This window comes from Carettochelys insculpta, chromosome 16, assembly GCF_033958435.1.
Source record: "Carettochelys insculpta isolate YL-2023 chromosome 16, ASM3395843v1, whole genome shotgun sequence".
Taxonomy (NCBI): domain Eukaryota; kingdom Metazoa; phylum Chordata; order Testudines; family Carettochelyidae; genus Carettochelys; species Carettochelys insculpta.
This window is the reverse complement of record NC_134152.1, coordinates 35,625,168-35,649,057: the sequence shown is the minus strand read 5'-3', so window position 1 is coordinate 35,649,057 and position 23,890 is coordinate 35,625,168. Positions and strand designations below refer to the sequence as shown.

Genomic DNA, 23,890 nt, shown 5'->3' with positions numbered 1-23,890 from the left:
AGGTCTAAGAGAGTCATTCAGTACTAAATATCTCATAGAGCTGGAAGGGACCTTGTGAGGTCATCGAGTCCAGTCCCCTGCCTTCTTGGTAGGACCAGGCCAAGCACCTCCCTGACAGTTTTTTTTTTAAATCTGTTTGCCCCAGATCCCCCAATGGCCTTGTCAAGGATTGAACACATAACCATGGGTTTAAAAGGCCACTGAGCTATCCTACAGTAACCCCCAAAATGTTGCTGGGAAATGTGGATGGAAAATGAAATTACTAGTGTATATATATACAAAAATGAACTGTAAGAAAACTTTGTTCAGAAGTTCTGAGATGCTTTAAATACTTTTATAGAACACATTTTATCAAACTTTTTATGTCAAACTAAATTTCTTAAAATTACTTCTGTTAACAGTCTCAGTATGAGTAGCTCAAAGTGATTAGTTTGGATTTTTAGATCTAAATTTGTTTTATTTAAATTATAGATAAAGAATGTCATACTCCATTTCAGTACAGAACTTGGTTGCACTTTCAGATCTGCATCCAAATTTGGCTCGCCCTGTAAGTCTAAGCAATATCGTACTTTTGTTCTCAAATGAAATTGTATCTGACTAGATTATATTACTGAAAAATAATCTAATTGTAATTTATTTAGAAAATCATAGCATCAGAGTCATTGTTAGGTATGGAGTACCAGACCATCTTTGTGTATATACCAGGAAAATGAAAATTGCAATTGTTGTCGATATTGTGAGTACTACAGTTATAGATATTGCCCGGGTAATTCATTATCTGGAAGTATCAGAGACTTCTCATACCATTTAAAATGAATACTGAATGAGTGATTTACATATACACAGTCAGCACTATGTACAGGGAGGTCCCCTTTTTACATCCTGGTTAGGGACTGTGAATTTGTGAGGCGAAGTGAAACAATGTATAAAGGGGAATTTTCCTCCAAAAGAACACGTCAATACAGGGGCACAGGGCCCTTCCACATTCCTGGTGAGCTGCCACTCTGCAGGGTGCCCCGGGGCTGCCCCCCCTTCCCCAGCTCACTGGGCAACTTGTCAGCTGCAGCGGTGGTGGGGGCACCAGAGGCTCCCAGTGCAGCAAGGTGGTGAGCAGCTCTGCAAGCCCCAGGGAGCCAGGAAGGAGGTGGCAGCCACCCACCCGCCCTGGGCCGCAGCAGCCCCCAGAGCTCCCAGGAGCCCCAGGGAAGTGGCAGGGACTGGGCAGCCACAGCGCTTCTCTCCCCGAGCCACGGCAGCCCCTGGCGCTCACCGGCAGCCCCCAGCGCTCCCGAGAAAGTGGCAGGGACGGGGCAACCACAGCACTTCTTCCCCACCCTCCCCGAGCCTCAGTGGCAGGGACATGGCAGCTGTGGTGCTTCTCCCTTGCCTTACCTGAGCCTCAGTGGCAGGGACAGGGCAGCTGCGGTGCTTCCCCGAGACCTGAAGAAGCAGCAGGGATGGAACAGCCACCCATGCCGCCCCTGCTTCCCTAAGGGGAATTTTTATGTCTTTGGCCACAGTATGTCCACACCGTAAGTGCTAAACAATGTACATTGGGGTGACATATAAAGGGGACCCCATGTAGTCACAGCATCTCATGGATATGTGATATTCTGTGGCTACAAGTTATAGACATAGGACCTGTTCCTGCAATCTCTGCACATAGAAGTTTGGACCAAATTCTGTAGTACTTATTTATTCAGACAGGACTCTTATTGAAATCAGTCTGAGTAAAGATTTCAAGATAATATACTTGATGGGTGGTTTCTTCTTCTTCTAAAACAAAAAGATGGTCTAGACACTTAATAGATTATAAGAACATAAGGAAACATAAAAGATACCGTGTAGAAAGAAGGGGAATGAGGTGCAACAAAAAGAACTCTCACTGAGCAGTGAAATTTAGTATTTCTTTTGAGTTTTATGTTCTTTGTTTAGATTTATATGTGCATATATCTATACTGTGTTTTGTATCCTGTGTTATCACTTTGAGTGAGAATCAAGAGTATTCATAAGAGTTAAAAGGTTGCGAGATTGGGCCTATAATATACACTGGTTTAACTGTCTTTTGCATGTTCGCTCATTGACTTTGTATTATCAAAAGAGGAAATCCTGATGCATTTATTTAATTTTAATTCTTTGCTATTCAAGTTTAGATTTTAATATTCACGACTATATCATTGTGTGTGCTGAAGGAACTGTATCTCCCTTGTAGTCTGCTCAGTGTTGGGTTATAGTGATCTCCACTAGATCACCAGTGACAGCACATCTCATGTTCCGTGCTACTCGTGGTGTGAGCATGGAGAACAGAGAGTGAATTTGGGCATGGCTTCACTGAGAGCTCTGGGGCTGTATCCAGATGATCTCCACAGATCTAGGGGAATATGCGTGGTTGCAGGACCATCCATGCTGCCGTAGTTTTGATGATATGGAAACAGAGTTAAAACACATGGAATTTTCCAAGTACTTTCCCTGTTTCCATAGCCTCTTCTGTGGGGGAGGACTATTTTGTTCTTGTCTATTTTAAATAATGAAAACTTCTTAATCACAAAAGGAACTGAAACTGATGAAACACACATCAGTATATCAACTTTTTATACAGTCTTCCTGTTCCATCAAAAGGCATTCAAAACTTTGTCATTTGCTGTCAGTCACAAATAAATTAATCTAACAGCTCAGTTAAAATATATTTTCTTTTAAAGGCAAAACTGTATTTTGGGTGCAGCAGATTTGCTTTCATCTGAGAAACACCCACTTACTACAAGTTAATCCTGACTCTAATTATCTTTTGATGGGCAGATAATTTAGAAAACTATAAATCTTTCTGTATGTTTGACATGTTAAACTAATGAATATGTATCTTGGTTAAATTTTGGTTTACTGTAGTTTAATTTTATTTTGTTAGTAGAGGCTGAAATAAATTATAGTTTAGCTTGAAGTTTTAAAGAAGACATTAAATCACCTGTTCATATTCCAAGAACTAGCTCCCCATTACCAGTAAAGACATATGGAATGTGTTGCAAACTAATTACCATCCAGCATGGCATAAAAAATTAAACAATGTTATGTGGATTGATAGAAAATGCTTTATGAAAGAAAGCTCTGAAGACATCAAGGAAGTTGCATATGCTTTTAATTAAATCCTTTAAATTATTAGGGGATAGGATAGTTACCGTGCTCCCTCTAGTGACTAAAAATAAATTATAAACATGACCTTAGGTTCTGAGCAGACTTAAACTGTGTTCCTCCAGAGAAACAGGTGACTAGGATGGGGTTGTAAATTAGTGCAGAATTCAACCTATATTGACCATTAAGTTATTACATTTGCAGATACCAATTAGGTAGGGCATATATTCTGTCTGTTGTTGAAACAACAAAATTGCAGGACATCTGCTGAGTGTACATGCAAGTGCTGTGCAGAGATGTTGCCCTTCTTAAAATTAAATTATACATGATACATGCTCTTGACCACTTGGAATGGTCTTAGAGAGCTAGTAGCAGTATGCCAACTAGTGGGAAGTAAAGTTTTGATGCTAAGAGCGCAGAAGCTGTATACAGCTTAACAGTCTGTACTTTTAAGGCTCTTTACATGCTGTCTTCATTCACTTTGCCATCTTGTCTCAGTCACTGTTAAGATGCTGACTCCTGGCTCTTTTCAACCCACAGAGCCAATCCCTATTGCTCACTTGTTAAATTTTCAAGCAACCAGCTTTGTGCTTTTTCCCTTGCTGGCCTTCACCCTTGGGAGACATTCTGCATAAACATACGCAAGTCTACCTCATCTTCCTTCCAAAACCTCCTTTTCTGGGATGCCTACAGAACACTTGACCATGGTTAGTCTGCTGGTATGCTGAGACCACTGCTTATCATGCTGAGCAATATGGATTATTTCTTTGTAACCCCCATTTCTCTGTTATCAATATCTAGTCTACTTTTATATACTTGGATTGTAAATTCTTTGGAGCAGGAGCCATTTTTGTGTTTGTACAACACCTAGCAGGGTGGGATCTTGGTTAGTGACTTCTACATATATAAATAATAACAAGAGTGAGGCTGAAAGCCGCAGTATGTCTCAGTTGTGAATTGAAGCAAATCCTGGCACAGTACCTTTTTGGGAGCCAAATGCTGTGCCAACAACATGCTTTCCTTGTCTATTTGAAGGGAAGATGCTGGTAGACAGCCAAAATTATAGGTATTTTTAGTAACCTTCTTTCCTCCAAGTTTCATATGCAGACAAATATTTGGGCCTCTTTTACCATTTTGTATTAGCTACTACTTTTGTCTTATAAAACTGAGTGTTTATGTGTAAGCCATTTTTTGTATGATGCTGTGGAATTAATACATTAAAATTGTTACCATTTAATATGTTTATTATCATTAGAGTATAACAATCCATGAAATCTAATTTATCATAGGCATCTGTGTTTAATATTTGTATTTTATAATATTTTTTGTTTTTCAGACTATAATTGGTGTAGTTATTGGGAAAACAGATGTCAAAGGTTTTCCGGACAGAAAAAGTAGAGTTGTTTTTTTTAATATATATATATGTAGATAGTTATCAATTTCATGTGTGTAACTTTGGCTTGTTTGTCTAAACCAAAAATATTTAGTTCTCTTGTTAAAAAAAAAAAAAAAGATAAAACTTATTTTTTTCAGGGACAGAAGTAAGAGCATTAATTTGAAAATATTCTCATCAGTTTTGTCTTCCCAAACCCCAAAGCAGAGGTGCTTGAGATCCGTAGTTCTTGACTCCACCTCATGATCTGAAGGGGATGATACCAATTTTGGCCCCTCTCTAACAGCAACATTTCTGGAACATTCTCAGTTTTTTATGTTTTTTTTTGTCTTAATACAAGTATTGAGAATGTATTTTGAAGAATAAATAGGACCGTTTGGCTCACAATGGCACAGGTTCATATCACTGAATACCTTTTAAAATTGTGTGAGAACAGTATGTTGTGTGTGATTTATTGGAATTGAAAGGTACCAAACAGACAACACTGAAGGGTATGATTGTTCATTTATCCAGAGAACAGATATGGCACAGATATTGCTAGGAAATGCGTTCAGGGAGAGAGAATACATTAGCCTTCATCAGGGATTAAAATTACTTAAATTTCTTACAGGTACTGTCTTACAGCAAAACCCCTGCCCACCTCCCTAAGGAGCCTCATAGGAGGCAGTTGGGGTCTGTGTGTTCACGGTACAACAGTTCAGTAAGAAATGTAAATGAGAGATGGGGGCAGGGGACTTGGGCCAGGAGCGTGAGATATATATAACTGCACTTCCTGCGCTACCCAATCCCCAGGGCTGGCTGAGGAAGTGTGGACTGTGCTGTAGCCATGCTGCCCAGAGGCTGTGGGTGTTGGTTTGGGCACATGGGGGCTGTGGCCTTGGCTCCAGCCATTGGGCGTTGGGACCAGGGGCCGTGGTGGGTGCTTTGGGCTTTTGTGGTGGACGCGAGTAGAAGGGTAGGGGGTGGGCCACATATGCCCCCACACTGGCTCCAGAATCTTGCTTTTGTACTGTGTCCGATGGCATCTAGAGCCCCTCACCCAGCTGTCCACACTCGTATCATACAGTTTTTAGTGAAAACTTGCAAATAGCAAATGTTATCGTGGAGTGTGATCAAAGGAGAAGTTAATGGATGAGAGTCTATGTTCAGTATAGTAATAGCAGTCTGGCAAGAAGAGGGAGCAAAGTTGGTTTGTTTTTTTTCCATCTTTGCTCTCTTCTGATCCTGGACTGTGTCAAGTGCTGGAGAGGCCACTAGTAAAACTTAGTTAGGGTGGCTTCCCCAGACTAACTTATGGGCTGCATTTTTGCCTGGAATCTCTGCAGAGCTGTGTCCCTGTGCCACAGTGAGTCCCTTCTGTTCCCAGACATGTCATCTTTGCAAGGATTTGTAAACAGGTCCTCCAGAGGCTATCTTAAGGCTCTTCACCAGGTTGCCTGCCTTTAGGAATCAGTCCTGTACCCATCTGAGCAGTGCAGAGGGGTTGGGGCAGGGGTGATGATCTCAGCCTATGATTTTTTTTTGCCTCACGTCTACACTTCGTGCTAGCTGCACTGCTGGAGAGGTTGCTGCAGGCAAAATTATCTATCTGTTGACCATGGTGGAATTACACCAACAGATAAGTTAACTCAGTTGGTTCTCTGTTGAGTGTAGTTTTATCATGTTTAACTGATACTTTTTTTATAGTTGGCTGATTTTAAATCTTTGTCTGATGTACACATCACATTTTTTGTGTGTATCTACTGAATGACACCCCAAAACTTTATGATGTTATATAATATAATATTCCATGTAATATAGTGTGGGAAGACTCGCACAGTATCATCTGAACAATAGTATTTATTTTTGCGAGATAGCTTCCATTCATGAATACTCAGTTTCGTAATTAAAAAATCTGCTGACCTCTAGTGGTATTTACCAAATTTCTGTACATTAATTTATTTAATGCTTTTATTTAAAGTTATGGTAAATTCTGGTCATGTACAATCATACTGATTTCAGATTAAATGGACATATTTTAATGCATATCTGAAATTAAAATAATGGTTTCTCTTTATAGACATTGGATCTGAAAGATACACCTTCGGTTTTACCATTCGCGATTCACCAGCTTACTTTATAAATGTACATTCTTGGGGCAGAGAGGAGTATGTTAGATCGCTTTCAGAAAGTTTTAGAATAGGTGATTGTGGTGAGTTGGAATTTACTCTTAACATATTTCTGTGTGAATATTTTTTCCTGTAAACCAGTGTTGTGTTTGCAGTTTTACTATATTTTACTGTATTTTCATCTGCAGATTAAGAGAGTTTAACTGGAAACAAATTGTTCGATTGTATTAGCATAGAAAGGGGAGGCATAAGCTTTCTAATATTTAAAATCAAAACTATAACCATTGCCAACAGCACTTGCCACCTCCAGATATAAACACTGAATATTGCTATTCAGAACTTATCAGTAGTAAAAGGATCTACATTTTCATATGGGGCTCAATTCTTATTAATCTTTAAAAGTGAATTGAGTGTTAAGATAATGTAGCATTTTTCCTTTACTTTTTTATTTCATTTAGAATTTTTAAAGTGATCATGCACAACTGCCCTTTCAACTCCAGCCCCGCAATACAGTTGCTCTAACCTCCATCCCACAGCTCGTGATTTAATTATGTAGGTCATATGCCAAAATCTTGAAATCAGTAGCAAGAGTCCCATTGTCTTCAGTGGCCTTTGCATCAGGTCTATGGGATGAAAAAGACTGTGTAAGAACATGCACCACTTTAGATTCACATAAGCTACATTTTGAGGGCTCAGGTGAGACATGTTAAGAAGGAACAATCCATTACGTACATACATATATACATCCATGGAAAAAAACAATCCATTACACACACTCAAAAAGGGAAGTGACTGCCTAGGAAGGAGTATTCAGAAGTGGATCTAGGGGTCTTAGTGGACCACAGGACTTTTATTAGGAGGAGGGTGAAAATGAGTCCCCTTAACCTCAGAGGACAGAACAATATACAATAGGTTTAAATTATAGCAAGGGATGTTAAGGTTGGGCATTAGGAAAAACTTCCTGTCAGGGTGGGTAAGCAGGGTGGAATAAATTGCCTAAGGAGGTTGTGGAATCTCCATGATAGGAGATTTTTGAGAGCAAGTTAGACACACACCTCTCAGGAATGATCTGGTGGTGTTTGGACCTGCTATGAGTACAGGGGACTAGGTCTGATAACCTCTAGAGATCCCTTCCAATTCTATGATTTTATTGATTCCAATTCTATGATCCTTTTATGGCCCCTCTGCACTGGTGTGAATTTTACTCTTAAAGCATTTTTAAAATATTTGTAATAACTATGTATATTTTTGCAATCTAACTTAGAATAAATAAAAAAAATTGCCCAGGTAAATGTCTCTGTATTAATATTTTCAATTTTGTATTTAATTTCAGTGACCATTGAAAATCCTTTAGTGCAAACAAAAGAGCTAGAAAAGGAAGAAAAATTCAATCCCACAACTCCTAGGTAAATTTAAAGTAGACTTCCAGCTTCTTTTATGAAATGATCATAATATTCTTTATAATTACAATACTAGACAGTTATTATAAGGCAATTTCCCTTGGAAATCTTTAATATTAATTTTATGCAAACATACTTTCCTCCGTACAATACCACCATTGATTTAGAAGATGGAATACCTGATTGGTGCTGGTCAATGTTTGGATAAAATGGGACACATACTGGGGCACTGAGTGCTCTACTGCCCATTGGCTAGTTTTTTATAGAGAGATGTGGGCAGAATGGCTCTTGCTTCCCCCAGTCATTTATTTAAACCATGGCATAAGATTTATCAAGCCTTTTGTTCAATTTTAGCTGAGTGACCACCCCCCTCTCCCGTTATGATTTATAGGAATAGTGTTTTTAGGTTGTTTTGTCTCTAACTGATCACATCTTTTATCAGTAAACTGGAAAAATACAACTTATATGGTGCTGCAATAAGGTAGGTGCATAAGTGGCTGGATAACCATTCTCAGAGAGTAGTTCTTAACAGTTCTTAACAGCTGGAAGGATATAATTAATGGAGTTCTGCACGGGTCTGTTTTGGGACTGGTTCTGCTCAACGTCTGCATCAATGATTTAGATATTGGCATAGTGAGTATGCTTATTAAGTTTGCAGATGATACCAAGCTGGGAGGGGTTGCAACTGCTTTGGGGGATAGTGTCAATTCAAAATGATTTGGACAAACTGGAGAAATGGTCTTAGGTAAATAGGATGAAGTTTAATAAGGACAAATGTGAAGTACTTCACTTAGAAAGGAATAATCAGTTTCACACATAGGCTATGTTTAGACTGGAAGGTTTTGTTGACAAAATCCGTGGAGCGTCCAGATTCCCCAAGGTGTTCTGTTGACAGTAAGTCGACAGAATGCAGCAATTTTGTTGACCGCTGTACGCTACTTGCCATGGTATAAATCTTATGCCATGGTTTAAATAAATGACTGGGGGAAGCAAGAGCCATTTTGCCCACATCTCTCTATCAGAAACTAGCTAATGGGCAGTAGAGCACTCAGTAATCAAGATATTTAAGAGCAGGTTAAATAGACATCTGTCAGGCATGGTCTAGACGGTGTTTCGTCCTGTCATGAGGGTAGGGGACTGGACTTTATGACTTCTCAGGGTCCCTTCCAGGTCTAGTGTTCTATGATTAAGTGATCAGAAAAGGTTTTTTTTTTTGTGCATCATGAACACACTGGCTGTGGCCTAGTGTTTGTTTTGCCTTCCTCATATTGTCCAGTTGACACAATCACACTAAAAAAAGTGTAGAATTTCATGTGAGGAATTATATGAACGCTAGTTCATCACAACTTGTGGCCGGCATCCAATGTGGCTAAGAGGCCAGACGGCCATCAAGACCATCAGTACTACTGGTATTTGTCCCAGAAGTTTACAATCTAAGTACTAAAGACTGTAGTTGTTGTTACTGAGTTGCTACCCTAACAATATGTAGTTTAACACTTCAGAAAATACTTTTAAAGGCTACCTCTACACTACAAAGATCTTTCGAAAGAAACTCTTCCAGAAGATCTCTTCTGAAAGAACTTCTTTCGAAAGAATGTGTCCACGCACAAAAAAGTGATTGGCGCTCTTTCAAAAGTGTGTGTCCACACAGCCCCCGTTCTTTGGAAAGACTGAGCCAGGGATCGAAAAGGAAGACTGTTCTTTCGAAAGAAGGGCTCTGCAGAGCATCTACAGAAGTTTTCTTTCGAAATAAGCTTTCAAAAGAGGCCCTCTTCCTGAAACTGAGAAGGAAGAGTGATTTGGAACGGCACACCACATTATTTCAATTTACTTTTGAAAGAATGCTTTTTGTGTGTAGACGCTCCATGGGCTCTTTTGAAGGAGCTCACATCTTTTGAAAAATCTTTCGAAAGATCTTGCTAGTGTAGAGACAGCCAAAATGTTTCATTACATGCAGTACATGTCACAAAATAAAAACTACTTGTGGTGAAAAAGTGATGGACTTATGTTTTAAATTGCCAGTACTCCATGTTGACTTCTTGGTAATAAATTCTGGGAAGTGCAACATAATCATATCATTTTTCCTTAGGATGAAAAACTGCATGTTGCTATCAAGATAGGAAATATAAGTTGTTCTAACCTTTTATCATCCTCAGTATAAATCCTAAAGAAAAAAAATCAACTGACATTATTTGCTATGAACTGATGTAACTTTTCGCAGGATAATGCATTAGTGATATATAAAATACATATTTGTGTATTCATTTTAGCTGCTACAAATTACTGCTCAGCGAATCTCATTCAGTGGTCAAAATTTGTTGTCGTTATGAAGTGGACACCAAATTGCTTTCCCTGTTGCATCTACCTGTAAAGGATCCTCAGGATTACTATTCTCTGGGTGACATTGTTGCAAATGGGCAAAGCCTTGATGGAAGAATCATTAATGTGCTTGCAGCAGTGAAGTCAGTAAGTTAGAAACGGTATAACAAAATGAGGATTTTTTTCTGCTGAAGCCTCAATTCCTTTCAGTGTAGATTTAGATTTACAGGCTCATGTGTGCCTGAAGTAATTATTTTCTTTTGTTTTGGTGTGCAGTCATTAATATGAGGTAAGGGTGTCATTAATCATTGTTTTAATATTCATAAGAAAATAACAAAGGTTTATGTATGTTTATGTTGCTTTATCTGATAAAAATGCAAGGGGATAAACTTACTACAATTTTTATATCATACATATAGATCCACTTTTAGAAACTAAAAACTAGATTGTAAAATTAAGTTCTTAAAGGTAATATTTAAGTGTTGGGACACTAGAACTTCTTTGGGATGTGTAAAAGTCAAATTGTAGGCACACACCAGCAGTAACTTAAAAGATCTGCTTTGCAAATACAATATGAAAAGGTCTGAGAATACAAGATGTACCTACCTTAAAGACTCAGGAGGTGGGTATGGAATTGACTCAAGAACTACTTGAACCTCATGAGACATCTGCCTCTGAGGAGCCAGTCACAGAACCTGATGTGATCCAAGAACCACTCAGGCAGGAAAACCTGATGCCATGGCTGGTAACATTGTCTTCTGGATCTTTCACCAAGTTTGAAGAAATGTCCATCCCTCTTCTACTGTGCTTGGTCACAAATAACATCAGACTAGTGGGTGTTCTGCACTGGAGAAGTTGGTTATTCTTTCCAGTTCTACTTCCCCTTCTCCGTCCTGTTTCAGGGACCCTTCTCATGAGCAGCTCCTTATACAGGGTGTACAATCATCCCTTGCCATGGGGGAAGGATGGGGAGGCAGCTCCTCAGGAGCTAAGGGTCAAGGGATCTGCTCCCACTTCTTCTTTATCCCTAAGCCAAGGGGGAGTCTCAGACCCATTTCAGATCTGTGAGGAACCAGCTAGTTCATGGTGATGTTAAAGTTCCACAAGGCCTCCCTGAGCATGCTAATATTTTTGCTGGGTCTGGGAGACTAGTATACAGCCCTCAGTATGAAAGATGTGTACTTTCACATTGCTATTCATCAGGACCACAGATGCTTCCTGAGTTTTGTGGTCAACCACAAACATTATCAATTCATGGGGCCCTCCTTTGGTCTTTTGACAGCCCCTGAATGTTCACTAAGCGCAGGTTATTTGTTGTAACCCATCTCTGCAAGATAGCAGTTTTCCAACTGAGTGGTGACTTTTGGGGAGGCACACCAGAGGGGGACACATCCCTGAACCACCCCTAGCTCCAGGGGAGGCCTCTGCTTCTTTCCTGCTCCCGCTCCACCGCACGCACAGCCAGCCCCTGCCCCACCCCTTCCTCCATGCTCCTGCCCATACTGTACCCCCTTCCTGTCTCTTTGCATTCCTGCTCCACAGAGCAGGCTGGGGAGGGGTTACTCTGCTTCCCACTGTCAGTGAATGTAGGGGGCCTTGACCCCAGCAACCTCCACCAGGCCCCCTGGGTGGGGTTTGGGGGATGTTGTGGAACTGTCCCTGCACTCACTGGTGGTGGGAAGTGGAATGACATAATTGAGGTTTTCGGGGAGTGGAGCAGGCTCGTACTGGGTTTGCTCTGCTTCCTGCCACCACTGGTGAGAGTGGGGGACGGAGGACCCCCTACTTGCTGGTACCAGGCCCCCCGTGGGACCTACCCAAAATCAAGGGTCCCACGGGCAGTTGAGTTAACTGTGCTCTGTGTGCTACTTGTCTCTTGCCCCTCCACCCCTGTATTTGAAGGGGACACATGATGTGTCATCCCTCCCCAGCGCCAAATGTTGCCTTTGCTTCAATCAGCAGTTCCTTAGCTTTAAGCTCATCTGATTGGAATCAGTGTAAACAAGCACTCAAAGAAGAAGAAACAGTTACTCACCTTCTCATAATTGTTTTTTGATGTGTGGTTCACATTCATTCCAATACTCATCCTCCTGCTCCTCTATTGGAGCACGCAGCAGGAAGAAACTGAGGAGGGGTTGGGTTGGGAGAGTCATATATTGAATGGCAGGAAGGTGCCACTCTTGATGAGAGTTGCTAAGGATAAAAGCTTCCAATGACCATGAATGCAGTGCATAAACACCTGATTAGAATGGATACAAACAATACACCATGAAAAACTACAGTTACACAAAGGCAAGTAATTTTTTTATGGTTGTCAGTGGAGATTATGAGAATGGAAACCTTCCAAATCACACAGGCTACATCTATACTACGGTGATCTATCAACAGAAGTTATTGTTGGAAGAGATCTTCTGGCAAACCTTCTGTTGGCAGATCACATCCATACACAAAAATGAAAGAGCAGTCCGCTCTGTCGACAGAGAGCGGCCAGACTGCCTGGCTGCTCTCTCAACAGAAGGGCCATCCAGAAGCTCAGCAAACAGGGCTGCCCAGTGAACTGGAAGGGCTCCTCAGAGCATCTACACAGCCTTTTTGTTGACAGAAACTGTTGTCAAAGGCATCATACCTCATTGCGGAGAGCCAGAAAGCTGTCGGCAGAAGTGCTGAGTTTTGTTGACAGACTGTTGACAAAACACATTTTGTGTGTAGGTGCTCAGTGAGTTTTGTCAACAAAGCTCTATAGTGTAGATGTAGCCACAGTGTTTTGTAATCATCACATGCATAGAAGATCTACATGTGGAATCAACATGTATTGAAAGAAATGCAATGTCCAGGGATACCTTCACATATATAAGTCATTCAATTTTTATGAAATACACAAGTTTGGTCCTTTCTCTGCAGGTAAAAAACACTGTCAAACTCTACTTGGCAACAGAATACATAAATCTGTGGAACTTGTTGCAAGGGCATGTTGTGAAGGCAAAACTGTAACTGGGTTCAAAAAAGAATTAGATAAGTTCATTGAGGATAGGTTCTCAGTAGCTAAGATGGTCAGAGATGCAAACTCATGCTATATCCTTGCTTGTCATTATTTTTTATATTTTTAATCATTTTGAATCTTCCTTTCTAGCTTGATTCTTTCTAATTCTTCTTTGTATTTTAGGTGTAGAATAACATTTTTCTTACTTTTCAAGGTTGGGGAGCCAAAGTGCTTTACCACTTCAGACAAAAGGAAAGGTCAGAGGTGTGAAGTAAAGCTCTATGATGAAACAGAGTTGTCCTTTGCAATGATATGGTAAATTATGTATGTTATTTAAATATACAAAGCAAAGCGAAAGTAGATAAAGAAAGAACAAATTGAATGCAGTAAATATTTCCATAATCTTACAGTAGATAATTGAAATACATTATCAATTGAATGGTCACTGTGATGAGGCCGCAAGATTTATTAAATGGCAGCAGTATCCAATGAACAATACTACATATAAAGGATATCTGATTGAATGACCTTGGGTTTGTTGCCTATTTCTGTGAGTTATTGACAAACTTACAGCCCAGTAATGTCAGAATGAGCAAGAAATAAATTATGACAAGCCATCAGTTGTATGGAAAATTAAAGAAACTATTCCCAATCAGACCGCTAGACATTTTATTCATGAAAGGAGATGTATTGTTTGCTCCCAGACATGGGTCTGCTTTTGCATGAATGTAAGTATTCATACCTATCAGCACATTCACAGGTAAACAGTTCTATAATTAAATCTCCTGGAAGATATCAAGTAAACATACTGTTTAGATATGCATTTATGTAGCCCCTGCCATTTTAAAATAGCTGTAAGTGCAGAACATTTCCTCCACAAACCAAATAGTTAAAAAGGGAATATAAAATATCATAAAAGACTAAAGCAGAATTAATAATGGGAAGTGAGTTAGGGGAAAATTGAATTAAAAAGAAAATGCTTAGAAATAATATGGGAAAGTTTTGAAGTTATTTGTTCTATGTTTTCAAATTATAGCAAATTGGCATTTTTAACCATAAGTAAATTTTAGTTACATTTTCCATAAGTACAGTATAGTGAAAGTAAATACAAATAAATACAGCAAACACAATATACGTTTACAATGTACAATACTACTGTTGTTGGTAGATAAAGTACTCTGCATACAGTTTTGTTTGTTTCTTAGTTTCTAATCTTGTTTTTTCGTTAATGTTATGGATTGCTAGGTATGCCTCTTCTATTATCCAGAATATTTGAATATCTAGCAACCTCCCTGTCCCAATGTAGCTGGATATGAAAGTGTTTACTGTTTGCCCTCTATATTCACATAATTGTGTTTACTATATGAGTTTATCTGTGATATAATTTGTACACCGAAATGATCTGTGCTTTTACATGCAGCATACAAATTGTAAACCTAGTAGTTTGTGTGTACAAATGAAAGTATGAACATAGAATTGTTCATGGACAATTAAAGATTAGATGAGAGTACTTCTGACCATTTTAACCAGTAACTGCATGTTTGTTAAATATTTTGTGGGATGAGGGGAATAAAAATGCCCCATAATAGCCTAAAGGCTGACAGCTAATGTTTCTCATATTTCTCATCAGTGTTCTCCCATGCTTTAATTATTAAATGAATAGTGTTTTTTTTCATTTAGTTGGGATAATGAATCTATCCAGCTTGCACAGAGTTGGATGCCACGAGAAACAGGTATCTTCTTTCTGTGTTTTTGTGAATGATTTCTCCTGTTATTTTTTATCTTTAGTACTATACTTATAAATAACAACAAATTGTTTTCTTGTTCAGTAATATTTGCATCGGATGTGAGAATAAATTTTGACAAATTCAGAAACTGCATGACTGCGACTGTTATATCAAAAACCATTATTACAACTAATCCAAGTAAGAGACTACTAAAACCCACATATTGTAGGTTATAATATAGACCTAATTCAAGTGAAAATGTTAAATTTTTTGTTCAAGTTTAGCTTGTCATATTTTCAAATAAATTAGGAAGCTTTAGTTAAAGAACAATGTCATCATTTACAATAGCTAATTTCAGTCTCACCTATGAATATATTTTTCTGTAACACCTCTAGCATTGTAGTATTCGCACAGCTGTCCAATCAGTAGTTAATAATTAGCTGTCTTCTTTTCAGCATTGGATACAAAATACAAATCCAATTAAAAAAACATTTCTATTAATAGGTAGGGTTTGTGGGTCAAATTTAGCCCTCAGATTCTCACATGCATCTTCTAATTCCAATCAGTCATGTATATGAACATTTGAGTGCAGAATTTAGCCCAGCATATTCATAATTTGTCTGTTTGCAGAGACATAAGAAAATTTAATTTTAAATAAGAAAAGAATGGTCTGATCTAACACTAGCTGCTACATAATGAGTTATCACCAGCTGGAAACATTCTCCAAAGACTTTGTCTGTCTTGTAAATAGCATTGTGGTTGTTTTGTAAAATTAACAGTTGCATCCTTTCTGAGGGCCACATGTTCTCATTTCATTGTGTGGGTGGTGGGAAAAGGAGGGAACATATGATGATCTGAGCAGAATAATTCTCTGTGCAGGAGAGTTGTTAGATTAGCAGCAGGACTCCCAATCACTTCACTTGAGTCCAAGTCCTCTTGAACACCATAAATTGAGGACTCTAGACTTTGGGGAGTGGAGACAAGTCAGACAAGAGCTGCTAAACACTGCTTACTGAATGTGCTTTATGGTCTCTGGAAATGTGGCACATTATAGATACTTATGTAAACTTACCTTAGCTCCCTGACTGTGACAAGAACTCCATAAAGGGATACAGCCAAGCTGGGAGGGAGAATGGCAGTAAAACCTTGGAGCTGTTCCTGTGCATAGGAGGAGAATCTCTACTTTACAAATCTTTGTGGCATGGTTGGGCCTTTTTAACTTTTGACTTTCTGGCCTAGGCAGCCCTCTCACACCTCTAGGCCATTGTGATACTGAGATGATGTTACTGATACTGTAATATTTTGCTCATATTTTTAGCGTATTCTTCCCCTCTTGCAGGGACAGTCAGGTGCTGAGAGAACAATAATTTCTGATTTTTTCTGCTGCACCTCCACCTAAGCTTCCTTCATGCATCCCATATGTGTCTTAAGGGTTAGAAAAGGAAGGAGAGAAGCTTCTCTCTGCTAACAGCAGAGAGATGTGGCCTTGGTGATACCAGAATAAAAATAGCAATAATTTAGGAATTCAGATGTTTTACTTGTCATTTTTGCAGGAGATATTTAGCCATAACTAATTTTTATTTTATATATTCAAGACACACCAGAAGCGAATATTCTTTGCAACTTCATAAAGGAGAGTACAGCAATGGGAGCTTTGAATGATGTAACTGAGGATCAGTTAAAAGAATCCATAAATTGTAAGTGTACCTTCAGATATGCCTTTAATATAATGTAACTCTGATGTGTACTACTGTCACACCCACACATTCTCTCTCTCTCTTTCTCTCTTGCTGCCTTCAATGGCAAATTGCACCTTAGAATTTCAGAACTCAACCATTACTGAGTGGTTTTAAAAATAATTTGACAGTGTTGTGTACCTCAAATATGGATGACTATGCTTTCTTGTAAACAGTTTGACGTAATATTCGTGGAAAGTATCAGAGAGGTAGCTGAGTTAGTCTGTCTTCAAAAGCATCAAGAAGACCTGTGGCACCTTACAGACGAACAGATATTTTAGAGCATAAGCTTTTGTGGGCAAAGACCTACTTCTTCAGATGCATGGAAGTGCACTGGCCTTGGAGCAAGAGACCAAAACTGAATAAATTTGAATAAATAAGAAAAAGAGAGGGCAAAATATTACATATAAAACACTTATACATGAATATATTTAGAAAAAGAAGCACACAAATTAAAACAGGACATGTACTTTATTTGGAAATGTTTTAGAGTAAACCTCGTTTTCTCCTGATGGAGCTCCCACTTAGGTATTTTCTTTATTTCACGTCTCACTGTTGTATATTAATTATGAGTTTGATCCAAAACCCATTAAGGTCAATCAGAGTCTTAAATTGATTTCAAAGGGGCTTTGGATCTGGCATAATGTTCCTTTTTTAAATTAATCTTTTGTATTTAGTGGTGTTCTGTTGGACGTATTTAACGTGTTCCTTTCACCTTTAGTGCAGGCTATAGTTGACATGTATACTGTGGAGCAGTTGAAAGTGGAAGCTTTGCAGAATGAGGGAAAATCAGAACCAATCTATGGAATTATTTACGCTTATATTTCCACATTGAATATTGATAATGATACATCTAAATTTATACGAAACAGGTGGTAAGCAACTGTTTATATTTTAAATCTGCATAAAAAACCTTTGCCCTCCTCTCCTTTACCCTTGCACAGTTGAGATCTGGACTCCTGAGAATGGAGGGTTTCACATATGGTAATTTGCCAGAGATTATTAGATACAGCACGACTCATCTGACCTTTGGAGCAACAGAGCAGAGTAAGGGCCAGTTTGTCTCTATGGCTACGTCTGCACTTCAGAGATCTTTTGAAAGAAGCCCTTCTGGAAGATCTCTTCCAACAGAACTTCATTTGAAAGAAAGCGTTCACACACAAAAAGTGGATCAAAAGAGTGATCTGCTCTTTTGAAGGAGAGCCTCCACACAGCCCCATGCTCTTTCAAAAGAACGGGCCAGGGATTGAAAAATCAGGCCCCATGAGAACTGCTCTTTCCAAAAACAATAGCCTGTGGAGCATCTACACACGTTTTCTTTCGAAAGAAGCTTTTGAAAGGGGGTGCTCATCCTGAAATTGGAAAGGAAGAGTGATTTTGAAAGCAGCGCCTCATTCTTTCGATTCACTTTCAAAAGTATGTTTTTTGTGCATAGATGCTTCCAGGATCTTTTGAAAGAGCCCCTTCTTTCGAAAAATCTTTTGAAAGAACTTGCTAGTGTAGGTGCAGCCTATATGAGTATGAAAGAAGGACTCTGGCTGGAAGAGTCCATTGTTGGAGTGGGCTTGGAGAAGATCAGATAGGCCAAGGAATAATTTCAAACTGAAAATAATAAATATGTGTATACCTGTTGTAATTAATACCTTATCGTCTGTTTCTTGCAGTTCAGGATGCCACTATGTGGTCAATGAAGCGTCAAACACATGCAGTTTCTGCAATGACAATTCTTCAGATGCAAAGTCTCTCTTTACTAGTTTTGATTTACTAGTTGATCTTGCAGACCACACAGGCACTCTAAGTTCTTGTAACCTCTCAGATGCTGTAGCTGAGGAAACATTAAGCTGCACGGTAAATAAAAATCAGTTTTCACTCCTTGATCTGAACTTTCTTATGATCAGATATAACATCTGTCTGCAAGCTACTGTGAAGCAAGCCCAAAATTACTATTGTTACTCTGTTATATTTGTACTTCTTATATGGTAGAACTTCACAGTTATGAACACCTCAGAAATGGAGGTTTTTCGTAACTGGGATCTATGTAACTGAACAAAATGTTGTTCTTTCAAATGTTTACCCTTGAAATTTAACTTAATACAGCTTTGAAATTTTACTATGCAGAAGAAAATTGCTGCTTTCTGTTTATTGCTTAGATGTTTATGTTTAACACCATAATGTACTGCATTTGCTTCCCTGATCCCCTGCTGCTGCCTGATTGTGTACTTCTGGTTCCAAATGAGGTGTGTGGTTGACAGGCCAGTTTGTAACTCCCATTCATATGTCTGAGGTTGTACTGTAGAGTTATTGCACCTGTCAAAGAATAGGAACTAACAAAATCATGTTTAAATTTGTGTTAGAATTTATAACAGTGCCTCTTAAAAACTTCCTTTGATTAAAAGAGGCAAGATAAGATCCTTACTTTTTCGTTTAAAAATTACTCTTTTTCTGGAGATATCTGTGTTCTGGAACACACATCACTGTGATATTTGATTGCTTTACAAGTTTATTAAAATGAAGAACTTTCTCCATCCCCAAGTTGGTGGGAAGCATTTCTGTCTGCCCTTTTTTTTTTGTGATGCGTGATTGTTAGAACATTAGCACAAAGAAATGAGTTTACATTTTGCTTTAAGATTTAGCATTAGTTTTGTGGTCATTCTAATATCTTCTGAAAGTAATTCCATTCACATGTATATCTTTGTGTGTTTCAGAAATAAGTGTGTAATTTGATCATTTCAACAGGTCCATGAGTTCCTCACTCTGACAGAAGAGCAGAAGACAGCATTAAAATGGCACCTTCTTTTGGAACGAAGCAAAATTTATTTTAAAGTTAGTATGTAGTGTTATCGCTAAACTAGTAAACCAATTGTTGGTGTCAGTTAAGGAAAGGATTCTTTTCAATAGGATAGTCATCTAATATACTAGTTGACATTTAAACTGTATGAATTCATATTCTATTAATAATTGTAATTATTACAAGAAAACAAATGTTCTCATTATAGGGTTTTTGACAGTGGGATGGCTATTTCTGTAGTCTTTATACAAAACACAAGTAAGGCCTCCAGAATATGGCCTCTACTGACTGGGGCTGTGGTCCTGCAGAGTTGTGCGTGTGCTTAGCTATAAACATATTAGTACTATTGACTTAATTAGGACTGCTCCTTCATAAACTTAGGGACACATATGCTTGTAGGATCAGGAACCAAGTTACATCTGATTATATTGTACAGTTAGAGCCCTTCAAATCCCCAGTTACCTACTTTAGACCTGCCAATGTGAATGCAGATATCTGTGGCTCATTTTTGCAGATACAGACATGGATACAAATTTTGTATGTAAAACCTTCAGGTTGCAGATAAGTGCTTTGTATCTGCATGTATCTGCATTCATGGATCATTTTTACAGATGCAGAGACAAATGTTTGTATCTGCACAGGGATCTCTATACAGTATCTACAATTGTATAAATATATTTCATTTAATTATACAAGTTTTTTAAAGCATGTTTTTTTTCCCTTTAGGGAAGGGAATGTGATAGTATGGGCAGTCCCTAGTTGTCTTGGAAATGGCAACAGATGCACACAGCTAGATAATGGAATTGTCAAAACATTTGCTCCTTCGATGCAAAAGTCCTGTTTTTTGTTTGTTTTTTTTAAATTGTACACTTTACTATGCACTGGACAGTACTCTCCCTCTTTTTCTATAAAGTTGCCAGTTATAGAGCTACTGACTGTAATCTGGCTTCAAGCTTTTAATGTTCATTAAACTTACTCTTTATAACATATACCTCTCCTCAATCCACAGTCTCAGGTTAACATAACATTGGAAGCATTAACTTTGATATTTATAAGCATATTAGCAAAATGCTTCATTTAGATGTGATATTTTATGTGACTTTGAAAACTATAAGTTTTGAAATATTTAACCGAAAAAACCAATTCTTTATTTTTACAGCTGGTTGTGTCACCCAGTTTGAGAACTGGCTTGAGAGTGAACATACTTTCATGCAAATTAGCAGATCCTGTAGAGGCCAGTCAGAGCTTGTCAGGAAAAAGAAGAAAATAACATTGTTTGGCTTTTTAAAAGATGGAAGGAATTTTAAAATTTGTACTGCATTGAAACTACCTTATTATTATTAAAAAAAAAAGTTTGATGCAACATTTGTATTTTGTTAAATGTATTTAGATTGCTAAAAGAGAAACAGGTTTACTATTGATCTTTACAAATGGGTCTATAGAATCTTGATTTTTGTTTTATATTATTCTACTTAGAAAAGTTTAGTTAGTGCTCATTTAGAAAAAAATCTGGCATCTAAATGCCCTCTCTGTTGAATTGAGTCCTTAAGTAGAAAGGGGAAAAATTTTCATTGTTTGTAGTAAATTTTGAAAATTGCTCAAAGAAGTAATAAACCATTATCTAATCTAAACTGCAAACATGTTTTTATTACAATATATCCCACAGAAAGGAAATTCTAAAACTATATAATCATTGATTTATTGTAGTAGAGATAATCTGTGATCTTGTATAGCATGGGAGAGTACCAGATCGCAAAGCAGTAAGAACAGAATTCTGTCTAGCCAAAAATTACCATCTGTGACTGCTGGCCCACTGAAGTTGTTTTCTTTTCCCAAAGAGGATAGTAACTTCTTTATGGGAAGTAATTCTAAGCCACAAAACACAGTAGATGAGTGATTCTAAGTCAGGGGTACTTGTAAACTCAGTAGGATTACTTGACTGACTGAACTGCTCATGTATGAGATTACTCCTGTTTAACTGTTTTGGAGGAACACTCTTAGTGAAGAGATGGTTAAACATTAGCAGGAAAATTTTAAAGATTTTTTTAAATCAGTATGTGCTGTTTAAAGACTGTCTTGCATGTAATCAAGAAGTTTAAACAATGGAAGTGGACCTTTAGGCATTATCTTACATAGAAGGTATGCAGAATTTTATCTTAAACCTCCTTCTGTGGCAACTAGCTTCCCACAGTTGAAAAATTCACCAAAACTATTTTTAATAGCTGGATCAAGTGATTCTCTTTACAGACACAGTTTGCTAGAGGTCATGGTATATTTTAAGTTTGGTAAAGGTCAGAGAGTCTTGTTTATCTCCATTTTACAGTTGGTTTTCCCCTTCTGGCTTCCCTATGACTTATATGGATGCAGTTCTCACCTTTAAAATAGGAATCACCATCTTTCTTCCCAATTTATTGTTAATCAGTCACCAGATTGCTCTCACATAGCTGCAGTTATGAAGACCTTCTGGTATTCACTTGCCTGATTTCTCTGACATCTAATTCTAGGTTAGTAGGCCAAGAACACAGAGATGCACCATCAGACCACTTTCTTTAATTTTTAAAACTGCCTTTGAAAAAAGTTTGTTTTAATGACATTCACATAGGAGGAAACACATACCCATCATGCTGTATAGGGCAGTGGAATTTTCTTTTAACAGGACCAAATTCCATATGCCCATAATGTCACTTTACGCCAAACAAAAAAAGGAAACGTTTAAGATTAAATATTTAAGAAAATCAGATTTAATTTGTGGATACATTTCCAAAGGCCTCTGCATGCCTTAGCAAAAAAAGTTCCTCATGCACTAAATTAGTTAAGATTTTGGCAAAATGGTATGACAGAACATTTAATTTACTACAATTTCATTAGCGTACTTCCTAAACTGTCTTTTCATCACAGTTCTTTTTCTCCCATACACATTCCCAGCGCTACTTTTTAAAGCTACTTCTTTAAAGATTTACCATATTAACCAGATTGCCTGAGTGGCACGCGCTATGTATTTTAGCTGGATTTGTGAGCCATTCAATAATGTGAAATGCTGGACCTTCAGAGCAGTGGTAGTCCTTATGAAGGGCCATATAAGAAATCTCACAAAACCTAATTTTTAAGCTTGATATTCTTGATCGTTTCCAAGTGAGCTGAGTAACACATTCTTTTAGGTGACTAGGAACAGACATGCATAGCTATCTAGGTACTTCTTCATTCTTTGACTATTTTAAAAGGCATTTGTAGAGTGAAATTAATGTTCTCTCCAAGTACTCAGAAAATGGTTCCTCCATCAAGATCGGTATGCTTGCTGGACCACCTTAAACTGCATACTGAGGATTCCTTTGATTCCAGCTTGTATCTCATCATGCTCCTGTACCGCTGAAACACCTTTGGGGCTCCCTGTCAAAATCAGATCCCCTTCTTCCAGTGTGATTATTTTACTGATATAGCTGATGATGTACGGGATACGGAAGATCATAGAGGAGGTTTCCCCTTCTTGCCTCAGCTCACCATTTAACTTAAGCCAGATTTGTAGCTTGTGTGGATCTGGTATCTTTTCCCTGGGCAAAAAGTCACTGACTGGACACGAAGTATTGAAGCCTTTGGCTAAGGTCCACGGAAGGCCCCTCTTTTTGCACTCATCTTGGGTGTCCCTGGCTGTCATGTCTAAGCACAGGGCATAACCTGCCACGTGGTCCATAGCAGCTTCCTGGGAGACAGCATCGGTTCTCTTCCCAATCACCACTCCCAACTCTACCTCATGGTGCAGATTGTTACAGTAATAAGGCTTGATAATAGGGTTTCCTTCCCGGACGTAGGCTGAAGAAGGCTTCAGAAAAAAAAGGGGCTCGCTGGGGACAGCATTTTTCAACTCCTTGGCATGCTCGGCATAATTCCTCCCCACGCAGATGATGTTTCTGCCCCATTCCCAGAATTTGGCCAAAGGCTTGGAAGAAGCCATGAACGCTGCAAACTTCCCTGGCTCAGATGGTGAACTCTGACCAGGGCAGAACAATCCTTTTACAGCTACGGCTGGCCAGAGGAGACACATTTCTCTGCACCAATCCAATTGCTCTCAGCTCAGCATGTCTCAACCTGACTACATTGCCCCGCCTCTGCCTTTTTTTTTTTTTTTTTTTGCTGCGGGAAGCTGCCTCCGTAAGCAGCGAATTTCAAGGCTTCCCTCCAGCCGGCCTCCCTCCCCAGCACTTCATTGCCTTAGTTCCAAAGGCTCTGCGACCTTTACAGCCCGAGCACTTTACCGCTTACAAACCAGAACCCCGCGGGTAAATCGCACGTGTCACCTCGTCCCTCACGCCCTAAATAGA

At 38.6% G+C, this 23,890-nt stretch overlaps 2 protein-coding genes across 2 annotated transcripts; one reads left to right on the top strand and one right to left on the bottom strand.

The window, feature by feature from the left end:
- Nucleotides 1-478: 478 nt before the first annotated feature.
- Nucleotides 479-20,844, top strand: MEIOB (meiosis specific with OB-fold). The gene is made up of 13 exons (XM_075010888.1): nt 479-547; nt 4,460-4,517; nt 6,576-6,707; nt 7,958-8,030; nt 10,295-10,490; nt 13,538-13,638; nt 15,004-15,056; nt 15,153-15,248; nt 16,646-16,747; nt 17,508-17,661; nt 18,451-18,634; nt 19,523-19,609; nt 20,734-20,844. The coding sequence occupies exons 1-13, from the start codon at nt 479-481 to the stop codon at nt 20,842-20,844; spliced, it is 1,416 nt and encodes a 471-aa protein (XP_074866989.1).
- Nucleotides 20,845-22,297: 1,453 nt separating this feature from the next.
- FAHD1 (fumarylacetoacetate hydrolase domain containing 1) lies at nt 22,298-23,791 on the bottom strand. The gene has a single exon (XM_075010223.1). The coding sequence runs from the start codon at nt 23,611-23,613 to the stop codon at nt 22,852-22,854; it is 762 nt and encodes a 253-aa protein (XP_074866324.1). The 5' UTR covers nt 23,614-23,791; the 3' UTR covers nt 22,298-22,851.
- Nucleotides 23,792-23,890: the final 99 nt, after the last annotated feature.

Excerpts from the sequence above, each read along its gene's own strand:
- FAHD1 (XM_075010223.1), bottom strand. The coding sequence starts at position 23,613 with ATGTGTCTCCTCTGGCCAGCCGTAGCTGTAAAAGGATTGTTCTGCCCT.
- MEIOB (XM_075010888.1), top strand. The coding sequence starts at position 479 with ATGTCATACTCCATTTCAGTACAGAACTTGGTTGCACTTTCAGATCTG. Across the intron at positions 8,031-10,294 it reads TTCAATCCCACAACTCCTAG|CTGCTACAAATTACTGCTCA; the intron begins GTAAATTTAAAG and ends TATTCATTTTAG. Across the intron at positions 15,249-16,645 it reads CATTATTACAACTAATCCAA|ACACACCAGAAGCGAATATT; the intron begins GTAAGAGACTAC and ends TATATATTCAAG.